Source organism: Apteryx rowi, unplaced genomic scaffold, assembly GCF_003343035.1.
Source record: "Apteryx rowi isolate R43461 unplaced genomic scaffold, aptRow1 scaffold_160, whole genome shotgun sequence".
Lineage (NCBI taxonomy): Eukaryota > Metazoa > Chordata > Aves > Apterygiformes > Apterygidae > Apteryx > Apteryx rowi.
This window is the reverse complement of record NW_020447864.1, coordinates 1,261,131-1,280,041: the sequence shown is the minus strand read 5'-3', so window position 1 is coordinate 1,280,041 and position 18,911 is coordinate 1,261,131. Positions and strand designations below refer to the sequence as shown.

At 37.2% G+C, this 18,911-nt stretch overlaps 1 protein-coding gene across 1 annotated transcript in view; it reads left to right on the top strand.

Moving 5' to 3' along the window:
• Positions 1–17,440, top strand: part of ZFAND3 (zinc finger AN1-type containing 3) — a 50,107-nt gene extending 32,667 nt beyond the window's left edge. Inside the window, exon 4 of the mRNA XM_026059834.1 lies at positions 14,783–17,440. Within this exon, the coding sequence (XP_025915619.1) occupies positions 14,783–14,937 (155 nt within the window). The 3' untranslated portion in view covers positions 14,938–17,440. The remainder of the gene's footprint in view (positions 1–14,782) is intronic.
• The last annotated feature ends 1,471 nt before the right edge of the window (positions 17,441–18,911 follow it).

Below are 18,911 nucleotides of genomic sequence, written 5' to 3'. Positions count from 1 at the left end.
AAAAAAATCAGTGCAGCGTGTCAGCTCTTCAGTGGCTTTGTGTAGAAAAAATTGCTGTCTGTAGGCCACATCCTAATGGGGACACGCCTGTAGCACAGCTTCCACCTACCCAGGATTGATTTGTCATATCCTCTTAGCAATCAATGGAGTGGCCGAGATAATGGGCCCTGGGGGCTAAGCATATCTTTTGCTTCCGGTAGCAGTGCCTTAGAGATGCTTTGCTTATGTTTGTGCGCTTCTCAGATGGGAATCTCTAGGGTTTTTTGTATTGTCTGTCTGGAGCAGGTGCTTAATGAGAAGGGAGGATGTTCAAAACCTTCCAGTAAGGTCTGACTATTAAATATAACTGTGGCTAAGTGCAGTTGTGAGGCAGTCTCCTAGAAGAATTGTTAGTGGTATTTCTTGCCTGTGTGGACAGAAAAGATTTGCTTGGAATTTTATTGGCCCAGATTGTGTCATAACAAGGTTATAACTTTCCAGAATATAAACAGACTTGAACAGTTATGTACTCTTTGCTATTCTTGATAGAGACTCTGCAATAACTACCAGCCTCAAACAAGGCTGAATGCAAAATGTGTTTTGATGTTGAAGTACAACTGTGTTCGTGAGATGTTGACAAATTATGACATTTGGCTGCTTCTTGATTGAGGGGATGCATATTTACAAGTGGCCTGAAGAGTGGTAAGACTTTGAGTCAGGAAACTAGAGTACAACGCTACCAGGTAGCCAATGTTTTGCTCCTCTGTACTAAGCGTGTGGAATAGGATGAGGGTAAGAGCACATTGTTGTAGCACACCACAGACTGCTCCTTTATAACGGTCAAGTACAACTTCCCTTGCTAATTAGTTATGAACTACATAGGCCAAACAATGTAGTTTGGACCCTGAATGTTTCTCAAAAAGAACAGCTTGTTGATCCACATGGGAAATCACTGTCCACTACTCATGTGGTTGAGATCTTGATGACATCTATAAAAGCACGTCTGTAGAAAGAGGATCCAAACTGTAGTCTCTGTCAGCAAGCAACATGCTGGGCCTGTGAGAGATGGTGCGGAATGTGACTCCAATGAAAATTGGAGACRTTCCATGTTAAATTTTTATTAAAAGTTGGTGAAAAGCCTCATCAAGGTGTGATCAAAGTGGACAAAACTGCCTCGCTAAAATGGTTTTAGTTCTAACGTGTTTAATAGCAAGGGGCTTGGCACAGCTATGGCTTAGCAAGAGAGAAAATCAAGAGATGCTTGAATAGTTTATAATTCACTTTGAACCTGACTACCGTGTGGTTTGTTTCCCATACAGCTAATGCTGATGAGTACTGAAGAGTCTGTGCATTCTTTGCTTAGATTAAAGGAGAAGACAGGAAGAAAGGAAAATAGAGGCCATAGCAGTACAAGGTGTGCATATTGCATAGTATGGCTGACCAGAATAACAAATTCATTCATACAGAAAAATGAAAGAAAGAGGTGAAGGAGCTGAACTGTGGAAGCTGGACTGTAAAAGAGTACAAAAGAGGGAGGTAAAGCAACAGACTGAGCACTTCAGTATGTGTCAACAGATGTTTAACTAAATTAGAAAACAGAAAAAACAGGCAATAGAGCAGAAAATTTTAAATGTGTATTAAATAGATGAAAGGAGTCATTGACAGAAGCAGAGGTACTCTGGTAGATTAATATAAAAAAAAAAAGAGGGGAGAAGAAAAAAAAAAGAAAAAGACTTGCTTAAAATACCTTTCTAAAAAATAAATGTCCAAAAAAATGCATATCAGATTTTCATTTTAATTTCTACACAGATATCAGTGTACCACCTCCTTTTGTATCTAAACAGTGATCCTACCTTGATTTGTTTTCAAAAATATTTGGCAAACATGCTTTCTAAACTACCTCAAAAGCTTGCTTGCTGTTTAATGATGATGATTAAAAAAAAAATTACGTATAAAAAAGAGAGTTCTGGTATGTTAATAGACATAGTATGTTAAGTTATTTTTCCGTAGTCCTACATTGAATTTAGTTTTATATAAATCTGTAATAGCCTGGCAAAATTCTTTCCTTGGGATTATTTTAAGGTGTTTTGCTTCACATCTGTTTGCTCTTCTGGTAAGCCAAGGGGTCAGAGGAAGAAAAGACCAGACATACCCATATGCATGCACTGAGCATTTCTGTTAGCCCTCAGAAACAAAATATGTCCACACAGGAGAGCCTGTGCCTTTTTTTGCAGGTACTGTGGAAGCAAGTCTCAGTGTGATCCAGTAATGAAACAGGTGGGAGAAAAACAGCTGCAGATTCTTAACTTGTGTAACTGAGCTGCTTGTTCATAAACAAGGGGATGAGGCACTTGTTTGGCTTGTGCCAGAATAAATGTGGAAGGATTTGATTTACTGAGTTAATTTAGAAATTCTCTTCAAAAGGACTGGAAGAAAGAAACAAAGTTGTATAGGTAAGCAAACAAGAATGCTATGACAACTTCTTGATCATTGTACAAAATAGTTCAACACGTATTAAACATAATGCTTCTCTTAAACCTCATTAAAATATTCAATCACAGTTGCATTTGTAATGGTAGTGGTAAAATCACTTTCTAGATGGATAAGGTTTATCTGGTACAAGCAAAAATGGCTCCAGGACATATAATTATGTATTGGTGTAACAGATGTACTTCCAATGATTAAAATTAAATATGCACACTGCTTCTGGAGGTCAGGAGTCACCCAGTTCAATAAGAAGTGTTAACAGAAAAATAGATCTTATTAATAACTGGTTAAATACTGTAATTTAGAGTAATTCTGACAAGTGAGCTCTAGCAAGTCTTGCTGCCATGGCTTAATATGTATCATTTTCAGCTGTCTTCTCTCGCCTGTTCACCTGAGATAGCTGCTCCCAGTATAGTACTTTTGCTGCAGCCATTCCATTAATGCCTAGCAGTTTAGCTTACGTTGCTACAAGTAATTTTAAAAGAAAATTTTTTAAAAATAGAAAAACCTCTTGGAATTTAAATTCAGACTCAGGGGGAGTTTTGTGTTGGTTTTGTTTTGTTTTTTTCAGAAAGGCGTCTTCCCAAGACTGTAATCGAAATCACAGGGAATAAGAACTGTTAACTAACCTTGGTCTCTCCAAGTACTTTGTATTTTGAAAATTGACTAGAAATTGAACAGTTAAAACCAATTTACTAACTGGTGTATCACGGGTTCCAAGGATAGGACTCAACAAAAGGCTTTAGTGTCTAGGCTTCAGTAAAAGCTGACCATAGCTTTAGAAGTGCAAATGAAGTTCATGGTCTGCTTATAATTAGGATTCATAAAATATATACAGTTTGAAGAGGTCCTAGCATATTCCCCCAACATGTTCAACCAATAGGGATTTTATTACAGCATGTACTGATTTTGGTCTCTTCCACCATACTACCCAAAGCTCTGCAACAGGCCACTCCTTTGATTCAGGAATGCATACTGTGCCTGCTAGTTATTTTCCTATAGCCCCAATCAGTAAATGTAATTGAAATGAGTCAGTTGATCTCTTATGTCCTTTTTAAATAAAACAGCATGCTCCTTTAAAAAAAATAAGAAAGGGGTTTTTTTTGTTTTGTTTTTGTTTTTTTAACATTGCTGATATAGTAAGTCCTTCAGTATGTAACCCTTAGGCAGTTTTTGTGTGGATACTACAATACAAAAAAGAAAAAATAAGTATTTTGTTGATGTGGCATTAAGTCTCTTCTTCTGTCGGTGCCTGTACTGTGGCTACCAAAAAAAAAAAAAAAAGTATATGCATAAAGTAAAAGATGATGCATTTTAATTGTCTTTTATATACAAGAGATGCATGGCCTAGCGGACTTGAACCCAGAAATCTAGCTGAGACTACTTTATTTCTAATTCTGTCTCCTTCCATAGCTTTAGGCAAGTAATTCACTCAGTCGAGTCATTTTTTTTATCAGAAAGATGAATAGCCACCTACCTGACAGATGTTAAAGGAAGCATTTTTGAAGGTTAAAGCACTCTAACCTACCTTTTCTAATCAAAATTCCTTCTTTACAGTGTTTCAGTTATCCAGAGTCTCACAGGCACATGTTACAGCTTTGCCAGGGCCGGGCACTGAGAAACCTGTTAGCTGCACAGAAGCCTGCAGCAGCCTGTTCTCAAAAGAACAAATACTGCCCAGAAAGCGTCTTCTGCAAAGTGGATCAAATGTGCTCTTTCTGTATGCTAACGATAAGTGCATGTTTAAGTACTGATTTTACTGATGTGATTGATATTTAAAGTAAATACAGCAGGCCCAAGAATATACTGTAATCATTTGACAAATTCTGGAGCAACATTACCAGTTAATTTAACTGACCATGAAGTAAGGCTTAGGTAGAGAGGAATGATGCCCGGTGGGTTTTTATTGGTGAAATTCTGAATTCTTCATAGAAAGCAGTGGGGCAAAAGCATCCCACCAGTTCCTGCATTATAACTAGGAGGAGAAAAGAGGGAGCGGAAGCAGTTGTCAAAATTTGCCTTGAAAAATAGGATTCTTTCCAGGAACTAGCGCATTTTTGTCCCTACAAACTAAAAAAAAAATATTACCTAAGGGAAAATACCACTTAAATTTCATTTCTGATGTGTAAGAAAGTGTAAAGGTTTTTTTGCAGATACTGTGCAAAGGTACTGGGACTTGAGACTCTCTGGTTCTCTGCTAGAGTTTTCAGTGAGGTTGTTGTGAGACTTCTAAGGAAATGATGTAAAGATTTTGCATATCAGTTTTCTCAAGAGTAAAAAGAACAATAAAAGTCTGTGTCAGGTCCTTTGATATTAAATATTCCTGGCCTTGGAGGAATGAAAATGTTCACCTTTGAAGGTGTTGAACTAAAAGTAAAAATGTTCCTGACTTGCTGAAGAATTGTCCAAATATGTGAATAAGTGGGGGGACAGGGGGTTCTGCCATATTCTGAATAAGCAGGAACAGTGTGTTTTGTATAAAGCTCACCCCCACACCCCCCAAAAAATAAGGGTAGAAGCGTGCATCACTCTAAGCCCTTGGTTTCCTTTATGGTATAAATAGGTCTTCTGAATGGAGCTCTATTTCCCCTCTGGTTAGAAGAAGATTTACTCTCAATATAGATTGCAAGAGGGTACAGGAATAGAAGGTTTTTAATGTAGCAGAAGGTGTAATCTAAGAGACACTGGGAGATATGGGGTGTAAGTAGGGGATAAAAACATAAAATAGATTTAATTTAGGTTTAAACGAAATAGAGCTGCTTCTCTCCAGTGATTTGTCCAGCAGGTCTGGCTGTTGTCAGATTGTGGATCAATACAGTGCAACCTCTGGAAAGCTATTTAAACCCAAGACATAAATAATATACTTGAACAAGTGTACTGAAAGTTAAAGCACTGGAATCATGTTCGGAATGTGAAGATTTGCAGTCAAAATACATGAAGGATCCAGGACAACATGTTGGAATTAATGCAACATATGCAATACCTTAGTATAGAAACTTGTCATTATTTATTCTAGTTCTTTATTAGTAGCATTATCTTATGTGCATTTTCATTCGGCTGAAAAGAAAAAATATACTCACACATTATTAAATCACTCTAGTGTTGCTTGCTGTTCTAATTAAATTACTGGATACACTTTGGCTTTTAATTAAATCCTTAGCTTCTGGGAGGACTGTATTAGCTCTGGTTGACTTGGTGGTGTACAGAGACTTTTCGAAGTACTAATACTAAATCTAGCTCTTTTGAAAGTGTCAAACACTGTACGCATAAGGCCTTGTATTGATACTAGCATAGCTGTATCATCCACCTGCCCTTCCTCAAGAGAGAGTTGTAAAGACTTCAGAGTACTCTCAAATCTGTGTTCTGGATATATAATAGATACTTCTCTATATGCTGGTACAGCCCATGAAAAAATATTAGTTTATAAGAGTACTACCATTTGCAATAGGGTTACCTGTTTTTAAGGTTTACCCCAACTTTATTAAGTGTCTACTCTTGAAAACAAAGATATCTTTTTTTGCACAATTCTGCCTTTGTACTGCACATTCCCCAACCACTATCCCTTTCTTTGGATTGATTCTCCCACATCCTACAGGATATAACTCTGTGAAGTTAGGAATGAGGTAGGAGGTGCACAGTGTTGTTTCAACATGGTCTGGGCCTGTAAACACAGCAGTGACTATTCCTTTTACCAGTACAGGGATGATGCTGAGTTGTCCTGAATGTATCAGTGCAAGATCACATGATTACTCAAAGAGGCAAACTTTTTTCGCATACATAAGGTCTGACCTTTTAATTTTGAACATAGCTTCTCCCCTCCATTAAGTTAAATGTGTACTGGTGTTGATTAATTGCCTGGTACTGCTGTTGATGCTGGGAGCTGTTGAGAGCAAAATGTCGATGCTTTTAATTTAACAAGAGAATTTTAAAATAAATTTTAAGCAGTTTTTAGCCTATATGATTCAACAGTTGCTAAATCACTTGGAGAAAAATGTTTCTTTTTGTTATATCGAAAAAATGTGTAACAAAATGCGTAATTTTATCCAGCTGTATCTATCATCATCAGATGAGCTGAGATTCTGTATTCCCAATTCTTACAGATGTTTTACAGCTGTAGTAACCTGCCATTTGTGCTAGCTGGTAAACCACCTAGTGGGGTCATAGCTACTGCTTGTGCCTGACCGCTGTGGATTACAATAGAGGTTGACTTTGGGCAAAAAAAATGAGGATAGAGAATAAGGTTAGAGGAGGGCCTAAAGATGAAATGTATAGGTCAGTGACTATTGAGATATAAAGCAGTTCAGAAATATGAGTGCTGTGTGCTAGGTATGTGATTATTCCCAGTGATATAAGATGCCCAGGGTGTATTCTCAGTTAGTCTGGCTCTGGTAGATGTTGGCTTTAATTTTCACAGAGCCATAGAGGGGTGAAGCTGTTGTGATGTTGACATAATTCCTGTTAGGTGCATGTGCTCTGTGCAGCAAGAGAAATGTAACTGGTCTAAAACAAAAAGTTTAGCCACCACAACCTGGTATGTAGTGGAATGGAGATATGATCCTGACTAAGATCTTCAGTATTTAATAAGCCTTGACTTACAGCAAAATCTATTAATTGCAGTTTACTATTACAAAGCAGGTACACTTAATTTATCGCTTTAGTTCATTAGTTGAGGATTCTTTGAAATTCAGAAATCATTTTCTGAAAACCTCAGTGCTGTTTCTGAAGATGCTTCCTAGTTCTGTGGAGCTGGTGTCTACTAGTGCAAAAACAGCATTGGAATGTAGGAGAGCACTGTATCTTAATTTTTTTCCCCTCTAAATACACTGTCTTCAAAAAAGCAGGAGGAGACTGTCTATTTGAGATCCTCTTCTTAGTTCTAAAGTCAAGGAGTAGAATGGAATCTTAAAAAGAACGTCTTTAAGAATTGTTAATCCAAAAAAAAAAAAACCTAAAAAAAACAGCATGTCTCTGTCCTCAAGTGATATATTTCTGTTCAAAATCTGTGTCACATTTAATGTAGGAAAAAATAGTTTGGCAGCTTTCTGTGGAAGTAAAGTAGTAAGATAAATAGGAAAGTGAACTTGAAATTAGCACAAATTGGGATAAAAAGTAGTTTGCAGAATCTCTGCAGTGCAAATCTGTCTCTCTTGCATGCTCTCTAAAGCTGCTTCCTAGGCTTACAATCTTCAAGAAAATAGAAGACACTTTGAAATACAGGTTACATGTGACTGAACTTGGAAATGCAAAGTTTTTGCCTTGGAGTCTAAAGAATTCTTGCAGAATCTTTAACCAACCTGTCCAGTGGCTGTTGTAGGATTAAGATGACAGCAGCAGTTTCTGCCACTAATGGCTTTTTTGTCTTTTATGTATGCTTGTACATGTTGGTTTATCCTATTTGTGGTAGACAGCAAAATGAAGCAAGCAAGAACAAAATCTTTCCGTTCCCCTCTTTTCTCCTAAGCATAAGCTCAGTGTATTTTTATTCCAGTATTAGAAATACAAAATGAATCTGAAGCATCTCCTAAGCATCCTGAGTCTCACACATAATCTTTAATGTTGCATCATAGATGTCATGGAGCAGTGTGCTTGATGCATGAAACTTGAGATTATGACTGACCTGACTGCAGTATAGCGCTGTTCCAGTCCTAAAGCCAGACTGGCAGGTGGAAAGAAACATTCTAAGGCAGCTTATACCACCTCTTTTCTTTTCCTGTTTTTGMTTAAGTCATGATCATTTTGGTAGTCATAAGTTCATACCATCTATACAAGAAAATGCTGAAAAGCAAGTTGCAGTGACCATAGGAGATGGTTAGAAAAGCAAGTTCATCAGAAAAATTGTGTATACTTTTTGGCTCTGTGTTTTCTGGATCTTTTGCAGGTGTGCTTTTTGTGAAGGAATGTGAACTGAAATGCCTTGAGAGGGCAATTTAAGATACTTTGCATTAGTATTTGGAGATGTCTGTCATTGAGCACTAAGGGGTTAACATTCTCCATCAGCTCTTGAAGTGGAAATGATAGAAAGGACTACCTCAAGCTTCTTTTTTGAGAGTTTTAATAAATGCATCTATTTGGTTAAAAAGTTTCACCATAATGTGACTTACTCCCCTTCTCACTTGGGAAGGAATGACAAGATTCCTAGCCAAGTTATTCTAAACTACTTAGCACTTAATCAAAGTCCATGACATTTTTCCAAGTTGGGGGAAACAGGAGAATAATTCAGCTCACTTATTTCCAGAAGCCTGTGGTTTAGCTTGTTGGGAGTTGGTTTGGTTTGGTTTTGTATAAAATGACACTAAAACTGAATGTTCCTTGAGTTATGTGATGAAAGCTGACATTGCAAATGCAGAGCATTTCCCCACAGAAGAGAGAAAAGAGACGACTATAGTATATGCAAGGATGTAGCTGTCCACAAGGACAATAAAAGATATCAGCAGACTAGAATATTATTATACAGTGCGCACAAACTGCATTGGAAGCTTTGCCAGCCTGGACTATAACACAATTTTGTTTCCTGTTGTTGCTGGATGCTCTTTTAGAACAGCCTGCAAAGTACTAGCACAACAAGCTGGACTACAGTGGAATTCAGAGAGCAAGAGTTTCTCAGGCACTCTTTGCGCAAATCTCTAGGATCTTGACTTTTTTTCTCAGTATCTAGTTGTTCTACTCTTACCTATGCCATGTCTTGGAAAAAAAAGAAAAAAAAAAGATTTCTCTCCCACACTTTTTAAATAGCTTTATTGTTAGTGTCATTTAAAGCAAAATAAGTCATCATTCCAGTTGGAAGGGTTGGGGAGATGCATAAACATTATAGGTATAATTTCAGTCTGTGTTGCCTTATGAGTCCTCAGTGGCTCAATGTAGAGGAGAGAATGCAAGCTTAGATGATCCATTTGGACTGGGTTTCTAGCAAATGAATCCTGTCTGTGGGCTTGGACACATTCGCTTATATTTATGGCTCCAGCCACTCCTCCAGAAGAATACTTAGAGCCCTACGTGTGAGCCACTGCAGAGATCCTTGTTAACTCTCATGTCCTTCAGTCTTCACATGAGAGCAAGGTGGGAAGGCAGGAATTCATGGGCTGTGCTGTCTGAACAAGGTGCTGACGCTCAGCCCTTGGTTTCTACTGCTGTGAATGTTGGCTGTCACCGCTAAGATCAGTTCTAGGGAAGCGCAAGGGAAGGATACTAGGCTGCTGGTGGAGTACTTAGTGCTTGCAAATTTTAGAAATGCAAAGGGAAGAGTGGTAGTTTGAAAAGCTTGTAASGCTATGTAAGGTTGAGTGTTTTGTTTCTGAGATGAGACTAATGTGCTTTACTGAGAAGCAGGAGTCAGAGGGGAGGAAGGCAAGAGGGAGTGAGGGTGATAAAAGGAGGTCAGGAGAGGGATATTTGACATTGGGTGTGGACAAGAGAAAATTCCTTAGGAGAGAAATGGTTTAGGGGGAGAAGGGGAAGGCCACTTTATATGTCATCAATTTTCTTCTGGTAAGAAGTAGGAAAAACCCCACAAGAATTCATCCTTATAAGTTGCATATCTTTAGATTCACTGTCTGTATGCATAAGCAGAAGTGTAGCTTTACGCTCTGAAGGACAAATACATTTACCTTTTGAAGATATATTAAAATCTGTTCTTGCGTTTTGTGTGGTACACAGACTTTATGTAGAAATCTGCATAAACACTCAAATATGCCTTGTTAAATAATACACTGTTGGTAGACAATTTTTGCAGCACCTTCATCTCTTAAGGCCACAAGATATTTTTAAGTCTTCTCTGGACCTCTGTCAATTAGAATTTCAAATCAGTAAGAAAGGTAACATTTCTTGCAAAACGGGTGAAGAAGCCAAAGCATACAGCACACAATTCTGCACAGGAATAAGACTGTGCATTTATTAAGGCTGCTTTTGAAGAGGCTTTGTATAGGGGATCTCTACAGATGCAAACTGTTTATTAAATAAAATTTGGAAATGGCACGAGATGCAGATTCTGGCAGTTTTGAACTTTTACCTTTTGACTCAGGAATAAAGGGGAGCTGCTTTAACAGATGCAGAAGTCAGTGTAACGTAAGGGTAGACTTTCAGAGCAATTACTGGATGCAATCAAAACATATATGTCTAGCTTGAAAAATTAAGAAGAGTGAGCTTTAACTTGATAGCACTTTGTAATCAGGTATTTTGTCCTTTCATGCCAGCAATGAAATTTTTGTAGTTATATGGCTTCAAAGCTTTAGAAAGGCAAAAATGTATCTCTACATAAGTGGAGCTCAGTTTTCTTTAGATGAATCTATCATATTAACCATATGGTATATTTGCTGTATTGTAGAGTTCAAATATGCTCTCAGTTCTTACCAAATAAAGCATTAATATACTGAATATCAGGAGTTATTAAAGTATAATTGTGGCAGTATGCAGTTACTTTTTAGGTACTATACATCAAGATCTTTGAAACAGGGGAACTGTTAGATGTTTTTAAGCCACTTTATAAATGTATAAAGCTGCATAAATATTTAATAATTTTGTTTTCCACTTCTATCACTTTTCAAAACATGCTCACAACCCCAAAAAGCTGTCTTCCTTTTACAGCTTTTGAATGCCTCGTTTTTGGGACCAGAATCTTGAGGGGGAGGGGAGAAAGGAGTTTTCTTTCTACTAAGGTGCTATTTGAGTGACAGAGATCATTATATACATCTTATGGAACAGTCTGAAGTTCTCCAGCTGTAAATTAGAAGAGTCAGAGACTCCTTGCCTGGTAAGGTACGTGCAGGAGAGTTGTCCCATGAGTGTGCTGTACTTTTCTATTGATGGTTCGCAGTAATCCACTTAATGGGCATTTTTGTCCTGTTCCAGGATGTGACTACTTTCCATTCAGTTATTAAAAAGAGAAAAGGAATTAAACAAAATTGGGGACCCTCCAAAATTTCAATTTGGCTTTTGTGTTGTGTATTATTATGCCATTTAGTTGAATTGTTTCTGATACTTAACGTATCATTTTGCTGTTTTTTAGCAGTTTACTGTTTTCAGAACTTGAAGACAGAATGTTAAGAATTAAGCGTAGGTTTTAGTGTAAATATTTGCTTATCGAGGATTCCATATTCCCATCTAGTCAATGCTCTTGAGTATAGCAATGAGTAAGATGCAGTTATTTTCTATTATCACTTTCACACAGTAAGCTGCAAATCTGCTGTACGCTCTGGTCTTGGATATGTAAGATTATTTTGTTGTCTTTCCTCTCAAATTCCCTTTTCCCAGCAGATTCCTCAGGATTAATGAAAGGGAAAGAGCAATTTCGTAGTTGCTTGTGTGTGGTCTTAGATTTCTGTTGGATGAAAGGTTTTTTGCATGTAAAGGTTCACCTAGAAGAGTACCAGTAAGGCAGAGATGGTACACTGCTCATGGTTTTAGCCATTTGTGCTCTGGTGATGAAATGGAAGTGAATTTTTGATAATTGCAAAATAGTTTCTGGGGTGCTTAGAGGAGCTCAAAGGTTTTGATGCACTACAGTATATTTTTCCAAGATGCTTGCATTAGAGGCCTGAGAAGTAGGTGGTTTGTAGATTACTTCTAACATCAGAAAATGACAATTGCAATGCTGTGAGATGTATTATTCCATTTACTAGACTGAAATCTTCTATGCATGGAGTGGAATTCTCGCCTTTGCTTATTTTTGTTTGATGACTATGGTGAACTAACTTTAGTTGAAAGATGGATTCTCTTCCCCCAGCAGAAAGTTATTTATTTTGCCTTTTAGTTATAGTGTGCTAAAAGAAACATTTCTGGAGTAAAATCCTTTAGGAGAAGCAACCTGTATTAGAAATCTTCCTGTCATGAGCTTAACAATAATACATGACAAGTGCTTTTTAATCTAACTCTGCTTTATAACCATGAAAGCAGAATTCTCAGGAGACAAAGTTTCATCTCTAAATCTGGATTAGTTTTAAGGATCAAAATGGAAGTAAATATATTGGCCATCAGTCCCAGAGTATATAAGTTAATAATGTAATTGTTGTAAAAGCTGATGGCCCTGAGACTAGATCAGGCACCTGCTCCCATGCAGACCATAGAGTGCCCACTCTGATTTCCGGACTATTGAAGCAAGGAGTGAATATGGCAGTAATAACTTAACTGAATAAACTCAGTCTAAAATAATTAAAAACTGTTCAGAAAAGAGTTACTCAACTAGCTAACATTATAAAGATATCCAAGTTCTTTAAATTCTGAATAAAACTTCCAAAAATACAAGCTCCACTCTTAAAATTGACTTAGGAATTTGAGAACAATGGTACTGAAGATCTGAAGTCTGTTTTGGAAATGAGACTTCTGAAGATACTATCTGGATCCCCATTGCCAATTTAAAAAATAATACATGTATAAGAACAGCTACTATACAGAAACCTATCTTGAGTAATGTTCAAAATGTGCTTAGGTATTCTTTCATTTATTAGGTATTATCAGTTCTAGTTAGCAGTTTGTATTTAAATAGATGTATGAATAAAAAAATTAGATCATTTAACCCCTGAAATTGGAAATACTTTTCCCATAGACTCTAAATTTACAGGACTGACAATGAAAATGTACTTGCCATTCTTTGTGAACAGTCCAGTGAAATTCTGTTCCAGAAAATAATTCGAGAATAGAAAAAATAAATACAATGTTTCATCTAGAATGAATACAATAAACAGTACTGCTTATCCTATATGAAAATGGATGCTCTCAAGTGAACTGAAGGAGGATTTTATTTTAACAATGTGACCTTAAATGTTTTTGGCAACTTAAGGTATTTTTCACATTTGAGTGTAGTACGACCAAGACTGAGATTGAAGTGGAAGCAATGATCACAAGGGGAGAGGTTTTATATCTCAGTTCAATTTGGATCATTCCATCCATTTTTTTGAATCACATATATCAATAAAGAAAAGCTTGTCTTTTTTGCCTTATTCTTAGAATTGGGTTATGAAGCCAGGCACTCATACAGGGACATGTATGTTCATAGCAGATGCCTTTGAAATGAAGAGTAAGGATATATCAATTTTTTTCTTCAAATTATTTTTTACATAATTCTTCATGTGATATTTTTTACCTCTCTGTTTTCTTAACAATTGCAGTAATATAAAGGTAGCCTGTTGTTCTCTCCTACAATTGATGTTTTCTATTTCAGGAGCTGAAAATACTTTATACACACACACACACACACACACACACACACGCTCACTTTTATCCTTTACTATTTCTCAAATGTCATCACTTTGTGGTTGTAGTCTCTTGAGCATTCAAGGAGCAGCAATAATAAAGTTCAGTGGAGGGGGCAGAGTGATGTTCTTTGCACCTTCACAGAGGAAAGCTATTGCAGCATAGGCAGTATCATACTCCTTTTCAAATATGGTGTACTACATGAACACTGGGCAACTCTTTTCCTTATTATATCATCCTAATAGCACTATATAACACATTTTCGAGGCAGGAAATTTGAGGCAATTTCTTTATTGTTACAAAGTGTCAGAGCCAAATATGTCAAAAAGCTGTTTTTCTTTATACAATGTAAAGAGGTGGCTACTGAAGAAGCCCTCCTCACCTGTAGAAAAAAGTATTGCCCTGTATTTCTGAATCACTTGTTCCCTGAAGGTAACTGAGTAACATAACTAGCTTTAGACAAAGAGATGATGACCTCTATCTCTTCAGCCAGAGAGCAAGATGACATGACATGACATGTCCCTGCGTCAAATGCCTGTTCATCCCCCATGCTCAAAGTGTCTAAGCAGTCCATAAAAACAAGCTTCTGAAAACTGGAATAGTAGCGAAGCAGTGAGCTCTCCCTCAGTCACAGCCAACTTCGGATGTTGGTAGTAAGGAGAAAGCAAAGCACTTAAATTTAATCGTTCTGACTCAAATGCCTGTTTAGGAGCTAAACCTGGGGTATGAAGCATGAATTTCAGCAATGACAACTGAATGCACGTAAAGTTGAAGGGGGTTCAGTAAAGGTGGCCAGTGCTTTTTTAAAAAATTAGCTTTGATGTTACCATCTGGGCATGCCTAATATATAGGCTATTTTGGAAAAGGCTGGCCCTCCCTTGTAAAATGAGAGGATGGCAAAAAAAAATTACTAGTATGACTTGAGCTTTGATATTGTGCTGCCAAGTATTCAAGAAAATGCAGTAAAATATTAATACCACATATGGAAAATAAGTAAAAACTTAAAGCTGGCATTGATTACTGAAACCTGAGTAATGCCTCAGTAAGTGATACTCCACTTCTGAGTCAGGTAAGATTCTGCCATTTGAATTGAGTCCTTACAATTGCTTTTTTTTCTCCCTCTCCATGGTAGGTTATGTGTTCTGTATGTTACATCGCCTGCCTGAACAACATGACTGCACGTTTGACCACATGGGACGTGGGCGTGAGGAAGCCATTATGAAAATGGTGAAACTGGATCGGAAAGTAGGGAGATCTTGCCAGCGCATTGGCGAAGGATGTTCCTGAGTGCAAGACTCTGCAACCAAATGCTGTTCTCTTAGTTCACTAATGTTAGCCTTATTTAGGACAAAGTCAGCCAGACACCTTGTACTAGGCAAGTTTCAGACTACAGCCAATCAGTTTCCTTTCTTTAGCCAACCGTCCTGGTACTGTAGTTTAGGGATTGATGGTGGTTGAAATTGATTTCTGGCTGGTTACTAAGGTGCCTGCTAGCCACTGTATGAAATTAAAACATGAAGAAATATTATTTTTGAGCATGGCTAGTGGATTTAAACAAAACAAGAAAAATCCAAAGGCTTCTGTTATTGCTGGAGTCACTCTAAAAGCCTTACGCTGGAAACATTCCAGCTGCAGAGTTAAAACAAATAGTTGTATAGAAGCTGGTGTAAAAGTTTGCTATGCACATGGCTTTCAGACAAACTGTTTAATGTGCAGCCTTTCACCTCTTCACCTCTAGTTAATCCTGAGGAGGTGAAACACTACTAAGAGCAGCAACTGCAGCTGCTTAAGCCCAGAAGACCTGACTGGTCACTCGTGCCTTCATCGCGTGTGGCTTTTGAGGTTAGGCAGTGTCACCAGCATCAGGGATTCTGTTGGGGTAGGAACATCTTTCTGGTTCTCCCCAGGAAGCCAAAAAGAAAGGGGGACAGAGATTCTTATGAAAAATTTTTATATCTATCTTGCTATAAAGAACCTATCTGGGTTTTTTTTCAGTTAAATTATGATCTCACTTTAAAGCCAACTTCATCCCAGAGCAGTTAGTGGTGCGTACTTTTTACATGGCATCCATAGAGTTCCTATGAGTTGTGTGAACAGACTCCACATACATTGTATACACTGACCAGTGCAGCCATTCCCACCAGCCGAAACCTGATTGGCTCTTGTTTGCCTTTTGCTAAGTGCAGGTATCTGATAATTGATCAAATAAGGCTAATTCACAGCACAGTAGCCATGGCTGGATTCTACAGACTGACTTTCTGTAGCTAGACTTATATATTGGGGAAAAAAAGGACATTTTGTAGCAAACAGAATTCAGTAACAGTATCGGGGAACAACCAGGAAAACACCCTTTATCAGATTGAGTTTGTATTCCTCACTTCCAGAGTGTCAATGAGATAATCAAATGGGCTATATCAGCCCTGTTTCTATGCAGCTGAACGCTCTCACGAAAATCTCTGCCCACATCTATTGCAAAGCAAGTACAGCAAGTGAATGTGAAAAGCATTACATGGAGTGGAATGTTTTGGATCTGTTTAGACCTATGGTTCTGTATTACGGTATGTCATGCTGAGCTGAACTGAACTGAATCGCACTGATCTTGTCAGTTTATAAACAAACAAGCAAAAGTAATAATTGGCATGTCTCCTGCTGCGCACAGGGTTTATGCAAGTCAGGACAATTTATACAGAAATGGCCCAGCACAGTCCTGAGTGAATTTAGCTTTTCAGCCCATTAGTAAGGGATTAACAATCAGGTAAACTAGTAGGAAATCTGAGAGAGGGAAAGATTTAATCTCATCTTCAGATATTGGGCAGATATAAAACATCAGAGGGGTGCAGTATTGTGTCACTTGAGGAAACCCTACTGTTTGGGAGTAAGCTTGTATGAGTCATCCTCCATTCTATTTGTTACAGGTAAATAATTCCTTATAGGCCAAACTATATTGTTACTTTGGTAGCCAGCTAGAAGCATTTAACAAGGAGACAACTAATTAAAAATATATATATATATATATACACACACACACACATACACACACACACTCACCATCTGACTGTATTAGCATAAATTAACCATGAAGAAAATCAGAAATGTCCCATCATTATAAAATGCAAGCTATTTAAAAGGCAAGCTGTTTTTTTTTATCATTATTATTCAAGACTATGAAATCAGCAGCAAAATCTTCTGCAATGTATGTACTGCATTTTCAGGAAATGGTCCTGGTGAGAGGAACTGTCCAAAGATATTATTTACATTTGCTATAAAACGTTTTTAAAAATATGGATTTCAACTGCTGCTGTGATACGCACTTTTTTTTCCTCCAAAATCCTATCATAGCATTTGATGGGCATTCTGATTAATACACAAGACTTTTCCGCATTAATACTGAAGATGCTATTTTGTTCCTCCTTAATATGCCCTTTAATCTGGTTACAAGTGCACAGATGGTTTCAAGGCGGCTCTTGAGAGAACACTACTTAAAGTTCATGTGAATTATGGACAATGTTCACTTTAAACAAAAAAAAAAAAGTTGGGGAGGGGGTTGTTCCTTTGCAGTATCTGTTCTGTGAAGTTTGTTAAACGTAAAGAAAGCTTAAGTTCTTGTATCTTTAAAGAAAATCTTATTTAACCCTTTTGTGTTCTAGATTTACTTACACATGTAGCCTAGAGCTCAGTTTTAGTTTAACATTGTGAAAATATTAAAAGAATCTTGTAACTTTATTCTTTTTCCTCCTGCTAAAAAAGAAATTAAAACAATCAGATTAAAGTTTGAATTCCTTTCTGCCTATTCCAACAGGTTTTGCTATTTTGCACCATTTCTGCTGCAAGTTCATATCAGAAATATGAATGGGGAAAATACCTATGTTAGGCCAGTAACTTCAAGCTGAATTTACAATTGGTGGAAGGTGGAAAGTATTCTCTGTGACTTTGGAAGGGGAAGATAGTATTTCTGCTGTGTTTCAGTTTAGTGATTTCTTTTCTAAGCACATCTAGCTAAATCTGCTGTTGTCTGAATACTGATAATTTTGAGGTCAGATACAGCAATCAAATGAACAAGTTGTTCTTGCTCTTAAGTCAAATGCATACTGTGGACTATATCACTGGCATGAAAGTAAGTTTTAAAATGTCCTAAATGTTCTTTCATGCTTTTTGACAACTGCTACACCTACAGTAGCTCTGTTCCAAATCATAATGGGCTGTATTTGTAATGGATAATTAAAGGAATAACTATTTTGTTTCTTAATCGTTTAGATGCTAGAAACACACAACTAATTAAAAAACTATGGAATGGATTAAAACAGAGCAAGAATATCAAGACAATTCTCTAAATCAATTCTTAAAATTCAGTTTGGAATTGAAATTGAGTCCGATTCATGGGACATGTACCCCCATTTCCCCCCCTCCCCCCAAATGAATATGGTACTTTCAATCATTAAGACTGTGTGTGTGATTCTTGAACAACATGGCTGTGTTGTAGCGAAGGTAAGTCACATAAAACAGCACTGCCTTTTTGTCAAGTTTTGAATGTATAACTAGGAGTGAGCCAAGACTTCTAGGAAAAATAAGAATTGCCCATCAAGGTTGGCATCCCAGAGCCTTTTCTAAATTGTACTTGTTTTCTGTTTCAAAGAAGTTTAGTGTGTTGAATGAGAAGGATTATAACTGTGAAACAAGGTACCTGAGAACAGCAGCTACTCATCAGTAGTGCACAGGCAATCAATCCCCTGAAGGAATCCTGGTGCAATTGTAGCAGTCCAAAAGTAGTATTAACTGCTTTTATCTACTCCATGGAAGGTGTTAAATAGGTTCAAAACTTGAACTTTCTTTTTTTTGGACAAATTGTAATCCCCTGGCCTCTTGAATATAATGTCCTGTTTATATTTGACTTTGTTCCCACTGTGTCATTCAGTTCATGCTACAAATCATTGCAGTTCCTTCTGTGACTATGCTACAATTTATGTATAAATCTCTAAGGGATAAAAGCACTTTTTTTTTTAAAATCTTACAATGATTATTTCAGTACAAAGACTCCCTAAGGAAGGAAACTGTACTAATGGTGTCATAAAAATAGGGGTTTTTTTATAATGGATTCTAAGAAATGCATCAATGGAATAATTGACAACGCCAGTGCTCATGCTGATGGATACACAGTTAAGTGCTGAGACAAATGAATTAACATTCTCTTGTCATAGTGTAGATACTGAAATTGTCAATCAGCAGAACAGCAGAGAGAGGGTCTAACTGTAGTATTTCCTTAA